At 46.6% G+C, this 20,816-nt stretch overlaps 1 protein-coding gene across 1 annotated transcript; it reads right to left on the reverse strand.

Annotated features, from left to right (window-relative positions):
* Positions 1–479: 479 nt before the first annotated feature.
* SLC24A1 (solute carrier family 24 member 1) lies at positions 480–20,601 on the reverse strand. The gene is made up of 9 exons (XM_078600321.1): positions 20,554–20,601; positions 18,474–18,588; positions 17,791–17,844; positions 13,558–13,671; positions 12,300–12,430; positions 11,497–11,649; positions 10,491–10,580; positions 9,450–9,616; positions 480–2,928 (listed from the first exon to the last, which is right to left on the reverse strand). Exons 1-9 carry the CDS (start codon positions 20,599–20,601, stop codon positions 2,679–2,681), a joined length of 1,122 nt encoding a protein of 373 aa, XP_078456447.1. The 3' UTR covers positions 480–2,678.
* Positions 20,602–20,816: the final 215 nt, after the last annotated feature.

Genomic DNA, 20,816 nt, shown 5'->3' on the forward strand with positions numbered 1-20,816 from the left:
CGTTAAACAAATAAGGCTGGTAACTACTACTACTACAACTGTAAATTGTACTTTGAGCTACGCAGCATATCGTTTTACATTTCTGAGTTAAATAGCATCTCTCTACCCCCCCCCCCCCCCGTTGTGGTAGAGGGAGATTTACATGTAAAAGCAAAAACATGCACAATTGCACACTCACGCAACTTTGGCTGGCATCATACCACATTAGACGTGACCGCACTAGGACAAGTAGGCCTGGCGCATACAAGACTTCAAGCACAGGTTATGGTGGAGCAACGAGCCAAGCAGGTATAGGATGTTCAAGTCTTTGCAGCGATATATAAGGACATGTTATGGTTGCCTCTGTGAAATGTGATGCGAGGCAAACAATCTGAGGAGTGTAAATAAAAGTTGATAGGTTTTGTAAATGATGGAAAGGTAAATTTTCTCTCAGCAGATAACGACAACCCCCCCCCCCACCGTTCCCCTCCAGCCTTCCCCATGCAGACTCCTTACATTCATCGTGGGCAGAATACAGCAGTGTCTTCTGAAAGTATAGCATGAGTAAAAAAGAAACGTCGAGCGAAATACAAGAGTTGAATCCACATTTAAAAAAGTGCAATGTGACTTTTACAATCTAACGTATGACTGCAATAATAGTCCGTTTCTAAACATGAAAGGCAATGATAACTCCTCTGCATCTTGACTTGCCATGTGTGTGGTATTTCCTTTTTGGTTGAAAACATTTTGGTGCTTTGGGGTAAAGAAGACGAATCACGACAACCTCCACATAGACAAGCAGGTGATTCGATGGCGATGCTCAGACTTCAAGTTTGAGTCTCGCGAAGGAACACAGAGACAACGTGACACACGAAAGGTCATCCACCACGACGGAGAGTACCGTCAGCAACTTCGTGTCGAATGGACGCCTACAGTCACCCTTAGGTGGCATCAGCAGACGTGGACAGCACACTCCCACAACAACAACAACAATAGGGACATGTTCCATTCTGAAGAAAGAAAAAAAAGGAACCAACAACAATAAACATTTATATGAATGTTCACTGGCTCACAGCAAGGCAACTATCATGCATATATAGTGTTGATTGAGTTTTCAATTAAGCCTTCTGATGAATACAATGTCCGAAGATGCTAACTCTTTAAGTCCCATTACACTAAAGTAGGAATTGAAAGCTGGCATGCAATGTCATCTATTTCTTTGACACGCTTCGTACGCGGCAGAATTTGTCTCCCTAAGCCGAGCGCACATGCAAATTTCAATTTCGCCCTGTGTGTCGACGGCGACGAAACGAGATCCTGTGCACAGAGTCCGTGCTGCTGGTGGCCTTCTGACACGACACTCCCATCCCAGCGGGACCAATGCGCGCAGAGTCCTGGTTGAAACTGACAAAGATCGGCTTCAAAGGAAACGCTGTCGCCAACATGCTGTAAACACTGCAAGACATTCCCACATCTCGTTTAAGTGCAAGTGTGTTAATTTGAAACAAAGTGAAGGACACCCGTTAGCCGTTTCGGTTTTGTCCACATCGATTGTCATCCTTTACCATAGAACTCCGGACTCGGCAAGGTGTTTTGTGTGTTATTGCCACGCACACGTCGCCAGCTTTGAGACACACTCAAGTGGCGTTGCCCCTCCGAGCGAATTTTTTTTTTTTCTGGGGATGCGTGCACAGGCTCTGTGTGCCGACACTTGCATCGATATCAACAGCGAGTTGCAATGTGTACTGGACTTACGAGCTAACGCCGTAGGAATACCCCCGGGTATGATTCCTCATGCAACTGTGCCTCGACCCGCAAGAGAAATCTAGCATCATCGGTGGTTTATGCCACTTCAAAAAAGACATGTGCATTCCATTCCTGTGTTAACGTAAGAGCTGGGAGTATGACGTTTGATACATGGTTGGGCATTGTTTCTCTTAACCTGCGTGACTACGTACTGATAAGAAGTGGTGCACCCGCATTGTATTGTGATGCCCCTGAAACTACAATATGAATTATCAGCATGTTACCAATCATTGCACGTTGAACACCAATGGGCTTGATGAGGTTTCGGGTCATAATGGAAACAGATCAGTTCGAGCTCCGACGATCCATGCTGCATGAGCTCGTGTCATAGCATAACGCTGCCTCAGTGCGCATGTTCTCTCTCTCCGATAGTTTGTAAGTTGATTTAAAAACATCGTCTTGTGCAACATGAAGCAATTGCAAAAGCTCCCCGTGTTCAACTTCCTCAGCAGCAGCAGCAGACAAAAAGCAAACAGCATTGGTCACTCAGTTTCACGTTTTGACATTTGTACACCTCATTTGATCATTCTGCCTTCATGCATTTTTTTTGTTTCTTCTGCTCTCCATTCACTCCCAGTCCATGCCATTGGTGATGGAGGTTGATTTGGTGATGATAGCTGGTAGGCAACTGAAATCAAGATGGGACATCCAGGTTGTCCATCGGTGACAAAATGATGTTGCTCGGAAGGTAATTCTTGAAGCAGAGGTCTTATTTCTCGGGTGTTTTGATGGACGCAGATGCACCCCGTGGATCATTCAGCAGCGATGCTCTCTGGACACCTTCACATGACGAGACCTTTTCAAAGATCGGGTTGAGAAAGGAAGCTCCAGAACACCGGCCGGAGACTTTTATCTCCTCAAGGCGGGCACAGAGGCTGGGATGCCTGGGGAGCTCATATGGTAACCGGGCAGTGCAGGGTTCGAGTCTCCAGCATCACGCTGATGATAAGGAACACAAAGTAAAGCAGGAACATGGAGAATCCCAGCAGCTTGTTCATGTGCCAGCGGCACGCGGCGATGGTGAGGATCACGAAGAGGAGCATGAGGAAGAGCAGCACGATAGCGCAGAAGAGGCCATTGCTGCTCACCTGCACCGGTGCAAAGCCCTTCACCAGCGAGAACATGAGCCAGGGCATTGGCAGCCTGCGCACCGCGTGGCCCAAACACACCGCCACCACCACCAGTATGAGCACAACGGACGATGGAGACGATACCCAATGTAATGACTGACAATACCGTAATTAACACGTAGGCTCTCACGAGCAATATTATCCATAATATTTGGTTAGATCGCGTAGTCATAAATGTGCCGTTAAACCCGCCACCACCCGACACAGCCAATTAGTAAGGTTTGTCACAGAAACAAAACATGCCAAGTTGTTACTAGTGTAGTGACATAGAACGGTCACTACTGTGTCGGCCCGTACGAGGGCTGGGGGCCCCAAGGGGGTGCCTGGGGGGTCACGTGGTGGAGGGATCCGGACCTTCCCAGAGGTGGGGGAAGGGAGGCGTGACCTGGGAAGGGAGGCGTGGCCTGGACAGAGCCAGCCACGCCTGGGCGGAGCCGGCCACGCCTGGGCAGAGCCGGCCACACCAAAGCAGATATAAGCGTGGTGTGAACGCAGAGCGAGGCTGTTGTACTGTACTCCGAAGTGAAGACATCATCGGTCGTCAAGTCCCGAGTCGTCGTCCTGGGCCAGGCAGGCCGTTGCCTGCCTGGTCCAGTCTGTGTCGTGTTCCAGAGTGTTAGTGAGTTGAGGAAGGTGGTCACCACCTCATGTAGAGTGTTATATTACTTACCGTTAATAAATAGTGTTGCCTCCAAGCTGCGTGTGTGTGCACCTAATTCGAACCCACTACATTTGGCGTCAGAAGTTGTGGAAATATAAATATTGCTAGGTGTTATCCTAGGGAAGTAAAATGGGCACACGAAAAACAAATACAAAACTCATCTGGACGCCTTCGTACGACGGGGATGGTGTGACGACCATCCTTCGGACAGCCCCGGGGATGGCAGCCCCGGTGACAGAGAGAGAGATTGCGCTGCACGCGGAGCGGCGGGACTGCCATCGCACCGCTGCTTCGCCGCCATCGGGAACGGAGCGATGGAGCCGCGGGGAGAGGACATCGTTGTCTCTGCGGCGGCTGGTCGGGGTGCGGTTCCCGCCAAAACGCCGCTCCCGCCAACTCGGCGGCTGGTCGGGGCGCGGTTCCCGCCAAAACGCCGCTCCTGCTGCCGAAATGCCGCTCCCGCCGACATCAACGCCTGCAGAGGGGGAGTTCCGGCCTTCTGCTCGAGCGCGAGAGGTGGATGGGTTCGCAATAGCAGGCCGTGTTCACCATGAAAGATTCTTCGGGCCGTCCCAGTGCTCCACCTTGCCGCCCTCCGCTATTCACAGTTTGCCAGGCGAGTCGTGACATGACAAGCACCCGGCCCCAACAAAAATAATAATATCTTCACCCATCTTACGTGCGCCGGGTTGCGATCGCGGGTGTTTTTTTTTAACTCGCTGGTTTGCGGAGCGTGTTCGTCCGGTTGTGTGCGTGATAAATTGACGCGGCTTTCATGCGGGTGTCTGCTTGTAACAGTGTTGTTAAATACGGCGTCGAGATCGGTATCTTCTGGGTGTAGTTAATGATTAATTCGTTGTTTGGTGTCCCGAGCTCCGTTGATATCCTGTAGGTTGCCGTGTTAATGACTCGTTTTGTTACGTCGTTTTGTTGCGAAATCGCCATTGTTATTGTGTATACTGTATGGAGTTTCGCTCGTGATTGCCACGTGTAACTGTCAGAAACTTTAATCGTCATTGTTGCCAATGTACAGACCGTATGGAGCTTTGCTTGAAATTGTTAACAGTGTATGGACTGTTGGGTACTTGCTTGTGATTATTTAATATGTACGGATTGTCTGGAGTATTGATTGTGTGTGTTGCCATGTGGGGACTGGATGGAGCATTGCGCCAAATGATTGATTGTACGAACTTCGTATACTGCATATACTGTATTAATCAATTCGGCGATTCTTGGGGTTTGTGTCTAGTTTTTTTGCTCTCAAAATTCGAATGCCCTGAGTCCCATGGTTAATGTTGAAGGGGATTTTGAAATGACAGGTTCGGTTTGTTTCAAACTCACTGGTTGGTTCCTGTCCGTTGTTGCACAGATGATGTCTTTTGTGCGGGAATGCCCCTTGTGTTCTACATGGACCGGGGGTGCGTTTCCGTTAATTGCCGTCAAATTGCGTTGCTCTCTCCACTCGGTTGGTACAGCTGCATGCTGCAATGCGAGTCTCGGAGATGATGTGTACGGATACGGGATGTGAGGTGTATTGTTGTGACCATTGAATATTCGGGATCGTCACAAATTGTGCGTACCTGTTCGGCATTGGATCAGTTCTGTGGGGGATCATAATTCAAATTGTATGTGTTGTGATGGTGTTAAATTGCGATGGTGACATGCTGCCAGGGATTTGGAATTGTGGTGCTGGCTGTCACTTATCTTGGGGCACAGATCCTGACCAGGATGGCCCAGTGAGATTTGCGTGTCTAACACAAACATTGTGGTCCCGTCATGCTGTGTCTGACGGCTTGACTTGACAGCCCGGAGATCGAGACACTCCGTGGCTTGTCTAGCCTAGTGGGCTGTGCGCTCACATGGCTCAGAGAGTGTGGTCCCGTCATGCTGTGTCTGACGGCTTGACCTGACAGCCCGGAGATCGAGACACTCCGTGGTTTGTCTAGCCTAGTGGGCTGTGCGCTCACATGGCTCAGAGAGTGTGGTCCCGTCATGCTGTGTCTTACAGCTTGACCTGACAGCCCGGAGATCGAGACACTCCGTGGCTTGTCTAGCCTAGTGGGCTGTGCGCTCACATGGCTCAGAGAGTGTGGTCCCATCATGCTGTGTCTGATGGCTTGACCTGACGGCCCGGAGAGTGAGACACTCCGAGGTGCGTTGAAACAGTGGGCTGGAGATTCGTAAGGTTCAGGTGGAGTTGTCCTGTTACGTTGGGACTGTATCCCTCAGTTGTTAGGGTGCATGTTGTGCAGTGAGTGAACGATGGGTCGTCTCAGCTCGGTCGGTACAGCTATATGCTGCGATGCGAGTCTTGGAGAGAGACTGGGTCGTCTCAACTTGGTCGGTACAGCTATATGCTGCGATGCGAGTCTTGGAGAGAGACTGGGTCGTCTCAGCTCGGTCGGTACAGCTATATGCTGCGATGCGAGTCTTGGAGAGAGACTGGGTTAAAATCCCCCCGATATGGCCGACGCGTGCTACTGGTTGTGACGCCGCGTTGGAAAGGCGGTGGGGTGGTAACATGGAAATTCCCCCCCCGATATGGCCGACGCGTGCTACTGGTTGTGACGCCGCATCGGAAAGGCGGTGGGGTGGTAACATGGAAATCCACCCCCCGATATGGCTGACGCGTGCTACTGGTTGTGACGCCACGTCGGAAAGGCGGGGGGGGGTGCTAACGGGTGACTGTCATGTCCGAAGAGCGGAGGAGAGTGTTCGTTGAGTGATGCCTCAGGAGGGTTTCGTTCTCGTCACAGGAGGCAGTATCTACCTGGCACCTTGGAGTCGCCGGTTATGCCGACCGGCTATGGACTGGGGGGGGAGTGGAGCATGCGTCAGCTACTCCTGCTCCTCCTGTTCTGACTCCTGGGGGGAGGGGCCGTGCCCTTTGGGCCGCTTCTGGTTCCCCAGACCCGGCCACATGGACTCGTTGAAGACTGGCTGCTCTACATGCCTCTCGGACTCCTTGCTCATTGCCTACGCCGTCGTTCCAATGGCCACACTCTCATGTCGGTGCATGAGTGATTCTCACGGGGAGGCTGTGCTGGAGCGTAAGTGGGTTAGCCAGTTTTCATGTATATTTGTTGTTAATTCCCCGTTTTCTATGCGGTTCCCTTTTACCCTCGTCGATTCTGTATATATTACGTGATTGTATTTCTTATCGGTTGCCGGTCATTTATTGATGTTGCTGGTTCGGGGGCACACCTTTTCGATGTTTCACAGTTGTGTTACAGCCGGGGACGGCTGTGTGTTTATACAGGAGGGGGTGATGTAGTGACATAGAACGGTCACTACTGTGTCGGCCCGTACGAGGGCTGGGGGCCCCAAGGGGGTGCCTGGGGGGTCACGTGGTGGAGGGATCCGGACCTTCCCAGAGGTGGGGGAAGGGAGGCGTGACCTGGGAAGGGAGGCGTGGCCTGGACAGAGCCAGCCACGCCTGGGCGGAGCCAGCCACGCCTGGGCGGAGCCGGCCATGCCAAAGCAGATATAAGCGTGGTGTGAACGCAGAGTGAGGCTGTTGTACTGTTCTCCGAAGTGAAGACATCATCGGTCGTCAAGTCCCGAGTCGTCGTCCTGGGCCAGTTGCCTGCCTGGTCCAGTCTGTGTCGTATTCCAGAGTGTTAGTGAGTTGAGGAAGGTGGTCACCACCTCATGTACAGTGTTATATTACTTACCGTTAATAAATAGTGTTGCCTCCAAGCTGCGTGTGTGTGCACCTAATTCGAACCCACTACACTAGTACAGCACACCGGTGTGTTGGAGAGTAAACCTCCAGTACTCGAATGGTAAATATTCTGGATTTACTGTCAAACACACCGGTGTGGTGTACTAGTAACAACTTGGCATGTTTTGTTTCTGTGACAAACCTTACTAATTGGCTGTGTGGGGTGGTGGCGGGTTTAACGACGCATTTATATTTACAAGATCTGACCCAAAAACCTCTATTATGGATAATACTGTTATGAATGCCTTGCTACAATGTCGCACTTACAAAGCGAAAGTCTTTTGCAGGAATATTACGATAATTATTGCAAATTATTTACACAGCAAAGCATCATTGAGTCTCCAAGAGTTATTTTAAGGTGCGTCGTGCACTGGGATGTTTGGCTAATTCTTTCATGTTCAGCATGAGGGAAGATACCAAAGCACCTGGAGAAAACCTACACATATGAGGGTTAACGCTTGAAACTAATATTTCACTTTTTACTTTATCAGGTAAGGCCCACTGAGTTATACAGCTCTTTTTCAGAAGCAACCTGGCCACAAATGATAGCTGAACGAATTGGATTATCACGTGGAAGTATATGGCAGCCAAATAATGTAAATGCATGTTCATTCTAAATGTGGAAGGAAAAACCTGAGGACCTGGGAAAAAAATCCACGTGACCAGGGAGAGAACACGCAAACACCAAATATACAACAGGCATCATGGTTGGGGTCGGGATCGAACCCACGACCTCTTGTATACCAGGTGAGGTAGTTAACATCTCCTAGCCACCGCGGCACCTCTGCCAATTAGCACTGCTATACCACGGGCACCTACGACACTTGACAAGCCCTGGTGGTCACCCACCCAAGTACTAACCAGGCTCAAGCCTGCTTATTTTTCAATACAAAATTGGATGCATTTATGGTCTTCTGGACAAAGGCAAGATCTTTGCAACTTAAGAGTGCTGACAATGTGCGATGCGGAAGTTATAGGATGCTTACCAGTACAGTTTAAACGATACATTCATTTTGAAAAACAGATGATAGCCTGATATTTAGATCATAAGAGCCTGCCATGGTCAGATTTATATATGTCCAGTAAAGTAGCTCTTTGCTGACTGAAATCGATTGATGGAACACTGAAAATCCGGGTCTGTGACAACAGCATGTTCTATGCCTGCCTGTAGTATTTGCCTCTGATGCCTAATATGATTCATAAAAGCCGGAGGGCAGCAGTCTTTAATATTTGTGCAGCTATATCTCTGCGTTTGTGCGGTTTACACATTGTTGAACAGAAATCCATACGTGGCATTGAATTTGCAACCCTTCGACTATTTCTCAATACACATTATATCTATCTTCCCAATCCGTTATATTATTTCCAATTAACATGCAAAAGTGGGTTCTGACCCTATGAAAATGTATTAACTCATACTTGAGAGCACCTAGGAAAACTTGGTGGGGTATATTGTTGTAACACCGCAGCACCCCATGTCAGAGAACAACCCCAAGTTGATGACATCACATCACTTGTTCTAAAGACACTTCAAAAGGACTATTTATCCACATTTGGGGACACACGTCATAACATTCTGAATATAATTTTCATCACGTGTCAATCGAAGTCTCAGAGATGTAATTTAGTCAAATTAAATGAAAAATGTGATGTGATGTTTTTTTAGCAACAACTAGTGACCAGGCTGAGCCCATAAACCAACGACAGTTCATAACCAAAATTAATGAAAAGTGACAGCTCGGATTTGAATCCTAAGCACCAAACAAACTTGTTCACTACATTTTGAAGTAACAAAAAGACCAAAACGAATTACCATATCATCAATCTGGAAACATAACTTCAGCATCTTAAGCAACTTTTCGCAGTATTTAGTAAATAATACTGGGTAGGTTTTTTCAGTTGTGCTCTGTAGCTTTCTCCCATGGGTTTACGGGCTACTCCACGTGGTTTTCATCACCATATCCGACGTTTCGCTCCACATGCTGGCTTCTTGTTCAGAAACTGAAGATCAGTTCCCAGTGTGTGAAGAACAATGTTGTACATTGTGCTGAACAACACGCGATACAATCACAAAACCCATCGTAGAGGGTGTAATGAAGGCGGTGATATGTTTTGATGAAAGTGGCAATGCGGTGTGATACTCTCTCACCCCACGGTGATGTCAAAGATGTTGCTGCCCACAGAGCTGGAGACGGCCATGTCGCCCAGTCCCTTGCGAGCGACGATGACGCTGGTGATGAGGTCAGGGATGGAGGTGCCCGCCGCCAGGATCGTCAGCCCCATGATCTCCTCCGTGATGCCAATGGTCTCCCCAACCTGCGCTCATAACGGGGGCGTTCACGGCATCAGTCGGAGGCACACGGCATCATACAAGCTCTGCCTCGGTCACTCCCACCGCCGAAGGATAGTTTTAAGATGCCAAACGCTGCTTCGTAGGATACAGCCCACACAGCAAAGTCCATAATGCGAAATGTTAAAACATTGGTTATTGTCACCTCTTAGCCACTCGGTCACCTTGAAGCGAAGGAAGTTTGCGACGTTACGCATGGCGTCACAACGTTGTATGGAAAGGCACAAGAGATACATTGTGGTGTCATGGCGTTCATGAGTGCGTGACATCAGCTGGGTCCACTGGAAAGGTTTGTAAGCAGAGGACGCGAACATGTTGTTCCAAATAAATGTCTTGTTTTAAAGTGAAACCTGCACTGGAACAACCCTGGAACATTACCATTCAGTATGGAATGATCACCATTTAATGGTTGTGATTCCATGCAATTCTCTCTCTGTCTCATTTTGTCTCATTTGTATTGTTTCTAATTTGCTCTTTCTTTGTACAGCTCTCCTTCACCCCATTAATCAAATTTTAAGATTAACATGTGATTTGCATAAGTAGTAAATCATCTGTTCTTACACGCATGATTCCATTGCATGTATTATGAGCAAAATAATTAATTTAAGTCTAAATTTATGAGCCTATGGCATTCATAATAAGAATGCCTATTTGTGCAGACAATGAGGAATTTATATTCTGGCAGCCGGCAAAATAAATAAATAAAGCTTTATTTCAATCAATAAATACGTAATATAACAATTTGCAGCTCGCAAGATTTCAGAAAACCGACAAATTATTGTTTGGCCGTGGAACTTGGAGACGTGGAAGATCTAGCACTCGTGGCTGCTGTGAAGTCACCTGGTGAGCCCACCACACCATGAGGTAGGAGAAAATGGCGATCCAAAGGATGGAGCCGAAGAAGGTGACCATGAAGAACCTTTTGGAGCGCTGGCAGGAATACAAGACAGACGTAGAGTCATCTCACTCGCTCCGGGACACAACGTAGTACATTAATTTTCAGTCACTCATCTGATTATTCATCATCTATTTCACTCGATCTATTGGCCTTTTGGGTAAAAAGCCATGACAGCCACGTCAGTTAGATACTGAAATATTTCAATGCTATAAACGAGGGGTGGCCAAACCACAGTGAGAGCCACACACGGCTCCCGGGCCATATGGGCCTCTGAAGAAAAAATAGAAGATGCAGCTGATATTTTACTTCTCATAAAAAAATGCGGAAGTGGCAACGGCCTGGAACAGTCGCTTCTGGCAGCGGAGCCAGACCTGAGCACTCACGGTGGGGGCTGCTCTCTCACAGATGTCTAAGTTCAATACTTCACAACTGACCAGTTTGAGCCAACTGGCCATGTGATCACCCCGCTCCTCCAATTAGCACGGTTGGCTACATACGGCGCGAAAAGAAGTTCAGCATACATACATACTAAACTATTAAACTAAACAATTTTTTTTTATTTTACCAGGTAAGGCCCACTGAGCAATACAGGTTTTTTTCAGAAGCGACCTGGCCAGAAATGATAGCCTAACGAAGTGGCTCACCACGTGGACATTTAAAACAGCCAAATACAACACTTTAAACGCATGTTTCTAAATATGGAGGGAAAAACCGGAGGACCCGGAGACAAATCCATGCAACCATGAGGAGTACATGCAAACTCCAAATATACAGGCGTCGGGATCGAACCCACAACCTACTATATACCAGGCGAGGTAATTAACATCTTGCCACCGTAGCATCTTGTACAGCTCTTGACGATAAGAATGTTTTAGTTTGTGGCTCGTGGGGCCACCCGCGCCATGCTGTATACATTCGAACCGTTCGTTGTGAATGAGGGAAACGTACGTGATTGCGGACGTCAGGCAGGGTGATCCAGAGAGGCAGGACAAGCGGCAGTAAGAAGACGTAAGAGATTTGCTTCTTGGTCGATTCTGGCCACCGCATGCTCAAGGGCTTTTCCTCCTCCTCTTCCTTCTCGTCACTCGCGTCATCGACCGACTGTTGTCAGAGAAAGCAGCGGTCAGTGCTGTGAAGCGAGTCATGGCAGACCGACAATCATGTTGAACTTCTTTCGTATCGTAAGTAGTCAACGGTGCTAACCAAAGGTGCGGGGAAGGACAACAAACTAAATACCAAAAGCAGTTGTAAAGACAGTTTTCAATTTAAAGTAGGGTGACGAGATGTCAACTGGTATGCAGAAGGTCATGGGTTCGATCTCGACCCTGATGCCTGTTGTATATTTGGAGTTTCCATGTTTTCCCCGTGATCACGTGGATTTTTCTCTAGGTCCTCCGGTTTTTTCCTCCACATTTAAAAGCATGTGTTTAGAGTATTTGGCTGTTATAAATTTCCACATTATAAGCCACTTCGTTGAGCTATCATTTGTGGCCAGGTAGATTCAAAAAAATATTTACATGTATATAGTTCAGCAGGACTTATCTGGTAAAATAAGAAGTCTAGTTTTAGTTTAGGATGCAATGTTTTGAGTGATATGTTATTTCATAATTGACAAAGGATGGGACTTTTAATGTCCTAGAAAAATTTATTTCCCAGGATAGCTATTGCAAAAAATAGGCCAATGCTGGCAAAACCAGTAGTGGTGGCATCCCTACTTGTACACCGTGTGTGCAGGTTGCTCTTGAACTCACCTGGCTTGCACCATTGGCAGCGTCGATCTTCTGTGGGGCAGCACTGCCGTTGGGTTTGTTGCTTGGAGAGATTGTCTCTTGGGCAGGCGAGGTCAGGCCCGGGCTGTCCACGTTGGCTTCATTCTCCCCTACTGATAAACCAGACGCAGATGATGCATTTGATAAGGACTGCCTATTGGTGTGCTCCCCAGGGTTAAGTTTATATTTTTTAAAGACTTTTTTTTTTCACCAGGTAAGGCCCACTGAACTTGTATAGCTATTTTTCCGAAGTGACCTGGACTCAAATCTATAGCTCAATGAAGCGGCTTATCACGTGAAGGAGGATGGCGGGTAGATTGGGATGACTGCTACACCAAAGTGGGGGGCATCTTAGCAGAGAAGTGAAAGTTCATATGGGGTGAAAGGTGAGGGGGAAGACAACTAACATGAAAGGGGAGAGAGGGGATGGGGAAGAGGGGTGAGAGGGAGCTGGGGATTGAAGATGCTGTTTAACATGAATGTTATTTCAACACGTAGGCTTTCGCGACCAATATTATCCATAATTGTCATGTTTTGTTTTTGTGACAAACCTTACTAATTGGCTGTCGGGTGGTGGAGGGTTAAACAACATATTTATATTTACGTCATCTCACCTAAAAAACTATATTATGGATATGTTTTATTATTATGTTCCAAATAAAATAGCAACAATTTCATATACATTTCTGGCAGCCAAGGAATTTAATGCGTCTCGGCGGTCAAATATGAGAGACGGAGCGATGCAATCAGATGGTGTTCTGGTGGTAGTTGGATCGTGAGAGATGGTAACGGCATTGGCGAGGCTCGTCATCCAGCATGGTGATTACAATTGCTGTTGTCTCTGCGGTGTCCATCCATCATCTCTGATCTGTCCAAATGCCCCCCTGGTGTCAGTGAATCATGGCCGTTGATCAATTGTAAGTGATTTCATTAGCGTCACAATATGAGTTGGCTGCTCTTGTGAGTGGTCAACCGCCTGCTGGATATTTAAAAAAACGCGCCATTGCACTTCGTTGTCGACGTTTCACCGGACGAGCGTCACCGACATTTCTTGAAGAAGCTCAAATTCAGCTTCAGAGCACCACGTGCCTGTGGGCGGGAAGGCTTCTGCAGAAATTGAAAAATGCAGCCCCTCATAGAGGAATGCTCGCAGCAAGCGGGGCAAAACGTTGGGCACCGTGCTGAACGAGCCGAAAACCAAGTGGGGAGTAGCTGTCAAGAGAACTGAGCTGTGGCTCACGTGTGATCGGTGACGGTTCAGCGGGGCTGGTGGACACCCTCTTGTTCTTCTTCTTGGCCTCTTTCTTTGCTACAGCGACGACCGCTGCTGTCTGCTGCTGCTCCTGCATGCGTGCTGGGGACACACACAGCAGCAACAGTCGGCCAGCGCATGGGTACACTGGCACAAATATCCCCCGTATAGCCTGAACGGACTTTTTGGGGGGGAAAGTGATGTTAGCGATCATCCAAGACCCTTGGATTAGCACGCTTGGCTACGTACGGTGCGAAAGAAGTTCAATATACATACAAGGCCAGCACGGCACAGGAGGGGGTGAGTGGCCAGCACCACGCCCGACCGCTTTTGTCTCCCCAGTGGCGATGTTTACACACTGCACCAAGTCCTCATTCGAGGCTGAGTCGACCTAGGGGAGGAAGGCCCAGGACCGGGACTGGTGCGGATAATCGCCACTGTTGTTGTTGGCCGTGAGTGAGAATCGAACTCGGGTCGCCGGGTTCGTCACGCGGCGCGCTAACCTCTGCGCTACCGCTCCCGCACTTGGACAGACAGGCACGTGGGAAAAAGAGAGGGGGGAGCGATGCTGTGACGCTTAACGGCTTTGGGACTTCCCTAAGTTGGGGAGAAAGCTGTATCGGAGAAAGAAAACTTGACTAAAGAGGAACACGGTTGATCTATTTCATTGACCGCAACTCCTATTATCCACAGCAGCTGTAGGATTTCTGAAAAACTCCCTACAATTTTGCATCTCAATTATTGTTTTCCACGATTTTCTGTCATGGATAAATGGAATAAATGTGCAGTTGACATCGTAAATAACAGTGTCCACGATGTTCGTCCTCCACATCGCCATGGATAAGAGGAATTCGACTATTTAACTGAACTGTAGGAAAGCTAAAACATATACTACAGAAGCAAGACGTTTGCCGAGTCATAATTCGTACAATAATTTTGTGTTGATAGTGTTTTTGTTCCCTTCAATAAACAACACATCCTTTATATATAGTTTTCAAATATATACTTTTGGTAATACATGCTGTGCACACGCTGTTAAAATGTTCTACAGGTTCGTAAATCACAAGTTATTTTCTAGTACCTTTTGATTTTAAATACAACAATGGGCTGCGATTTGCGGGAACAATCGATACGCCGTACTGAGTTGGCAGGGAGACAGAGTGGCTGAGTTGGCATCATCTCGTAGATGTGTAAAAAAATACCATCGGCTATTATTCTTTTTTATGTCAATACTCTATGGTAAAATGTGTCCATCGATGGGCTTACATATACAGCACTAAGCAATACACCGCACCTCCGCGTCCTTGAATTGTTAATGCATACGTTTGTACGAAAGGAACATTTACAAAAATACTGAACATGCACCATTGGTAATTTATGTTGCTAAACAGGAAGTCACTGGGGCTGTTAGTGCTGTATTGATAGATACATCTCATATCCCAATTCAAATGCAATTGAGTGAAAGGCCCGAGAAAGGAGACAAAATAGCAGGAGAACAAAGACACCCAGAGAGTTCGACATGAGATCAGCCAATAGGTATTGTGAGACAAACATTGACCCAAAAAAGTCATAGTTTCAGGGCGGGCGAAGTTTTTTTGCACAGCCAATAAAACAGAACGTTGATACGAAATACATTTCCAAAAAGCATCTCGTAATTTTTGTTCAAGAGCAACTGTAAAAAGTGAGCTAACCAAACACAAAGGTATAATAATGATATTTATCTTTCCTTCTTGAATCGTTTTTTTTTTACATGAAAAGTCCGTGACGTAAGTTGCACCCATATTCATACAACTCCGGTGTACGTGATCAACATCGTGTGGCCCACTTTGACGCCTGAGGACACGTGACATTTTCACTACACCTATCCACATGCACGTAGAGGAGGAGGGGCAGAGTGAATTATTACGACACAACTTGACTCGCTCAGTCACAGATGATCAGTGCGTTTTCACTTTCGGTTTTATATAGAATTCATTTTTTGCCGGGCTTCTGACGATTCCGATTATTTTGGGCAAAATTTTTTAATAATTATGTTTACCCAAGATAGCTTCACTAAGTGTACTGACTCATTTTCAGGAGGGTCCTGCCAAGTTTTCACTTAAGAGGGGCGATGATTACAATGTATAGTCCAATTGAGTCATTTGCTGGTAATCTTTCAAATCTGGCGAATTTGGACTGTTGTTCCCAGCGCCCAATGGCCTACTCTTGTGAATGGTGTCACGGGATCTTTAACATCCACCGTGAAGCAGATGACACGGTTACATTACCCACAAATAATTGGTGGGGCGGCCACTATATCCGAACCACGAACCTCTGGAACAAGTGGTGAACGCGCTACCGCCAGTTCACCGCCCCATCGATGAATGACCTACACCATCAATGGCGCAATTTTTCACGTCATTCTGTCAAAATTGCGTTAAATTTCAGCGTGCACTATTTATGTTGCAACTGTGTGATTTTAAAAAGTCACGTGCTACAAATGTTGCAGGTAACTCCGGGTGCACATTTGGTTGCAATGTAAGGTATTTCAATTTTTTCTCACGTGGATTTATCTCCACTTACGCAACTCGTGTGTATTTCAGCGTGTCACAATACGTCGGAAATGTCCAGCCGGAAGGTTGTACCACGTAAGCACTTGTGCTGCCACTCGACACTTCCCTTACCAAAAACTTGACGGTCGCTCTTCCATGCTGTAAAGTGCTTTGCCGCATTAAACAAGGCAGATTGTGCGGCCCTGTAATCGCTTGCTCGTGCCACTGTTGGTGGCAGCGTTTCCACTCGAGCAAACTCTATTTGGGAATTTGGCCTACTCTTCCACGTTGACTAGAAATGTTGAAAGACGTGAGTGTACTTTACTCGACCACATCCGACCCGCCAGTCGACTCACTGTGGCGTGTGCCCATTTATACTGCTGTAGGAAAAGGATTTGAGAAACTTTCCTGTTCTTTCAACTGCCGTGCCTGAACCGAGGACTTCTGGAATCGAACACGAGACCTCTGGATTGTAAGTCTCTTGTGCTAACCATTATACCATGGCACTTTTTACGTATTTAAGTTTTTTTTATAAATGCTTGTTCGTGACAAGAATAGTATTTTACAGAGTCAAGCTTAAAAATATATATGGGCATATAACATTTAAAAGCATATGTTTGAAATCTCTCTTTTTTTTCGCAAAGCTTAGGTTTTAAAAGACTGTGAAAAATACTGTGTTTAGAATTACATGGCGATAATAATCATGTTCCAGTTTTAAGACAATTTAAAGTCACGTTTAAATACAATCAACGATGTTGCACAGAGCTGTAATAAGGATTTCCAAAATTCCATGACAACGTTAGAAGATAACACATACCTTTTGGTAATGTTTGATGTTAGTGGTTTTGAAAAACATAAACAGAAATCTAAAAAGAAAATGAAACAAAATGAAAGACATAAACGTGAAACTCATAAACACAATGCATAAAATAAACATACCAGGAAAACATTTCCAACCGCTCAAATCGTAATAATAATATTTGTAATAGCAAATAATAGGAATAAGATGGAAAGACGGGAGATTTGGGAACAAAAATCAAAAGCCCTGCCAAAGCGCACAACGATGCACACCTCTGCACGTCAACAATCACTGTGGGATCAAACGCAGCCAGAGCACATTTTAGACATTTCCATACAGAACCTAATGGGGCAAAAAAATGTCAAACGCTTTCACGTGAATGAGTGGGAACAGGCGGAAACCCTGCAGGGTTGGAAAGGAGTGAAATTAAACCCGAGGATGCTCAGAAACATCATCACAGTGAATGGCAACAAGAAGTCATAATTTTACACGTACACATGTACAGTTGTCCACACAAGGACATGAATGTAGCATACACGTGTGTATATATATACATACACGTATGTATACTTTTTACACACACATGCGTGTACGTATGCAGTAGGCAACGAGGGAACGAATATTTTTATTTGTTAAGTTCAGCAAAAACATTTGCGCTAAGTTGCGGTAAGCTACGGCGCATACAAAAAAGCGGGTCCCTGTCCAAAATCGGTGAAAATAGCATGTTCATGCAAAGGTGGGGGGCACATTTGTTAAGTCTATTTCAGTATTTACAGTGACATTTGCGCACATGCTGTGCCTATTTAGGAGGCACTGGCATCGTGATGGAGGGGCTGATCTTTAATGGACCTTCCGAATGTCATGCAACTGGCGGAATGCGCCTGCAATTACCTTCTTTTGCGATTGAGTCATAGAACTTCTCATTGGCGGCGGTCCCTCGGATTTCTGTAACGATGACACACGGCAAAGCTAAAGGTTCTCAAAGGGCACGTGTGCTCCCGGCACGTAACACAGCTTGGCCCGAGGCCACGTTCACAGCTGCGTTTGTGCATCAAGGGTCGGCACAATATCACCCCCGTCTTTGCGCGTGTAGCACGGTTGGCCACGTACGGGTGCGAAAGAAGTTCAACAGACATACATACGTAATCCTAAAGCTTAGTCAAACAGACAGACAGACAGGGAAACGTACAGACAAAGGGTGACTGAATGCATGGATGGGGTGAAGCATGACAGACACATAGAACACAAGTCCTCTGTTGGCTGAAGGACCTAAAAAAAGAATGACATGTCAAGGTTTCAACTTGTGTAGTTTTAGTGTTTATACTTAGGTGCACACTGCTAATTTTTAACACACGATCTTCTTTCTCGGCTTGCACTCTTGAACCTATTTTGTGCTTGTGGGGGATTTGAGAAGCGAGAACACGGCCGCGCGCACACACACACACACGAAGTGCGTCCCCTCTGTGGTTTTTTTGTGTGTGTGGCCACTCCGTGAAGTTAGCCCGGCACGGCCACGGAGGCTCTGCGGGCGAAGTGTGTGCGAGCTTTCGTCGTGGCCCGCTTGGGCACCTCACCATCGCCCAGAGGGTCCAGCGTGTACATCATGAGCTGGAAGAGGCTGTTCCTCATCATCTTGCTGTAGCGCACCGTGTTGGCCTCTTCGCTGCGCTTCTTTCGGCTCTTCCCCTGCTGCACATCCACACACAACGGGCGCGCACGCCATTCAGAATGAAGTCAGTCGTCTGTTTACTGAAATACAGATGCAAGCCCTGCCACTGCTGGCAGAAGGGCCTCCATGAAGAGGGAGCTCTAGAGAGCTGCTCTCTAGAGGGTATTTGGTCTACTCTTCCACGCTGGCCAGACATCCTGGAAGAGATGGGAGTATCCACCACACTGTGACCTCGCAACACGTGACCTGCAGATCGACTGACTGTGGTCCACCCATTTTTACTGCTGGTTGGACAGAGTGTTTAATGTTAATGCATGATCGTTTAATGGTAAATATGAATGAGGGTTCATCCACTGCTGTATGTAGGCCTCCTCCAATGCTGTGTGAGTTGTCATGGGGGTTGTGTTGACTATACTTCACCATGCTGGTCAGTGCAGGATGGTAAAGGGAGGTGGTCAGGACCGGTTCAGATATCGCCAACTGATGTTAGCCATGACTGGGAATCCAACTTGGGTTACAGTGAGTTCATAGCACAGTGCTTGTATCGCTGCACAACTGTCTACTCCCCACATTGATGATTCATAATAATAATACTGAAAACAAAAGCAACAACTCAAAACAGATATGGCTAATGAAACAAACGTTGGGTTACCAAATGTTTTTTTGCAAGAATATTCCATCTAAACTATGGGGACCTGTACAACTCAAAAAGCAATATAAACACTCGCTGTGAGTGGCTGTGGAACATTATGGGTAAATTAATATATCAGCAAAGCAAACTCTGGGCCTGTTCTAACCGTCTGGGTCTCATCAACAGAGCCAGGCTTGTTAAATGTATGTAGATGGATCATTTTAGTCTGGAAAGCCAATAAGACAATGGACTGAATAAATGTTTTATGTGTATGTATATGTGGAGACTGAGCATTGAGTTTTGCTTATATATGCTTTGACCATAATGCTCCACAGTAACTCACAGCGAGCATTATGAGCTCTAGGGTAGGTACACTGCGCAGAGGCAGGTGCATGTATCTCTGAGTGACTTCGCAATGGAGAGACGCCTTGAGCCACGCACACAGTAATACCCTTCGGATGTTGCCAGAGTGCTCATTCTTGCCCGAGAGTGGTCACCATCTTATAATCTTCCACATGTGTAGATCTTTGAGAAACCCATAAATATGCCATATTTTAAAATAACAGAAAATCTTTCGAAATAAAAGGCATCCTCATGGGGGAGGCTGGACATTTAGCAGAGTTTTAAATACTTTCAAACTGAGACTAAACAAATTGTGTTTGGGTTCCCTAAAGAGTGATGTTTTGGTGAGGATATGCCCAAGCTTTACCATAAATCTACTGCAGCCACAACATTATGTGGCTGCCTTACCAGCCACTCTGTTCATTACATTGCAAGTGAATATCCGTGCCCATGATTTAACGCAGTAATAATGGGCTTCCGGTTTATTTCCTACTTACCCACATTTAAGTTGGCAAGGTTTATTTCGTCCGGCTATAAATCGTTCGGGGCATAAATCGATTGAGTGACGCTTATTGCAAAAATCAAACACCTGGTGGGGCTCAACTTGTATATTCACGCGGTGGGGAGAGCGGCAGCCAGGCCAACCACCACCCCACGTTTCAAATAAGAGACGGTGGCTGTTTTTTTTGTGTGTGACCCCTAGCCATTCCTAAACTCTAACAACGACAGTCGCACACAGCGGTGGCGTTAGGCATAACCAGAATAAAGAAAACATCTTAAGGGACTAATCAGCTCCAGAGACCCTGGATTCATGAAAGATTTGGGGTGCACCAAATGTCAGCTCAAATTTCAGTTCCCCATCGACATGAAAAGCCAATACAGAAACAAATGCTGTGTTCCCACATCGACTCCATCTGAATATAGTTAAAGCCACAATTTTGCCCATATTTGATTATTGTGACACCATCTACCGCCTAGCTTCTTAACCTTAAAACGTCTCGCTCTATTGTACCACTCCACTCTTCGTTTTGGCCTTGACGTTGCCCCCCATAGAACTCATCGTTACAACCGGTACACTAACTCAAATCTGTCGCCCATGGATATCCAGAGGGACCGTCACTGGGCTGTATTCATCCTAAAGGTTCTCTTAAACAAATCTGCCAATTACCTAAAGGCCCACTTAGTTCTTCTAACGCCCTCGCATAGCCTGATAAATGCCTCCTTAATTTCCACTAAAAATCCCATTTGCTAAAACTTAGTTTGGTAAAAAAAAAG

The sequence above is a fragment of the Lampetra planeri genome, chromosome 13 (genome assembly GCF_965212315.1).
Source record: "Lampetra planeri chromosome 13, kcLamPlan1.2.h2, whole genome shotgun sequence".
Taxonomy (NCBI): Eukaryota; Metazoa; Chordata; class Hyperoartia; order Petromyzontiformes; family Petromyzontidae; genus Lampetra; species Lampetra planeri.

Coding starts and splice junctions, on each gene's coding strand:
- SLC24A1 (XM_078600321.1), bottom strand. CDS start 20,601: ATGAGTTCTATGGGGGGCAACGTCAAGGCCAAAACGAAGAGTGGAGTG. Junction 17,845..18,473: donor GCTGGACCCTCTGGGCGATG/GTGAGGTGCCCA, acceptor TCATCGTTACAG/AAATCCGAGGGACCGCCGCC. Junction 9,617..10,490: donor TGGTGTGGTGGGCTCACCAG/GTGACTTCACAG, acceptor TTATGAGCGCAG/GTTGGGGAGACCATTGGCAT.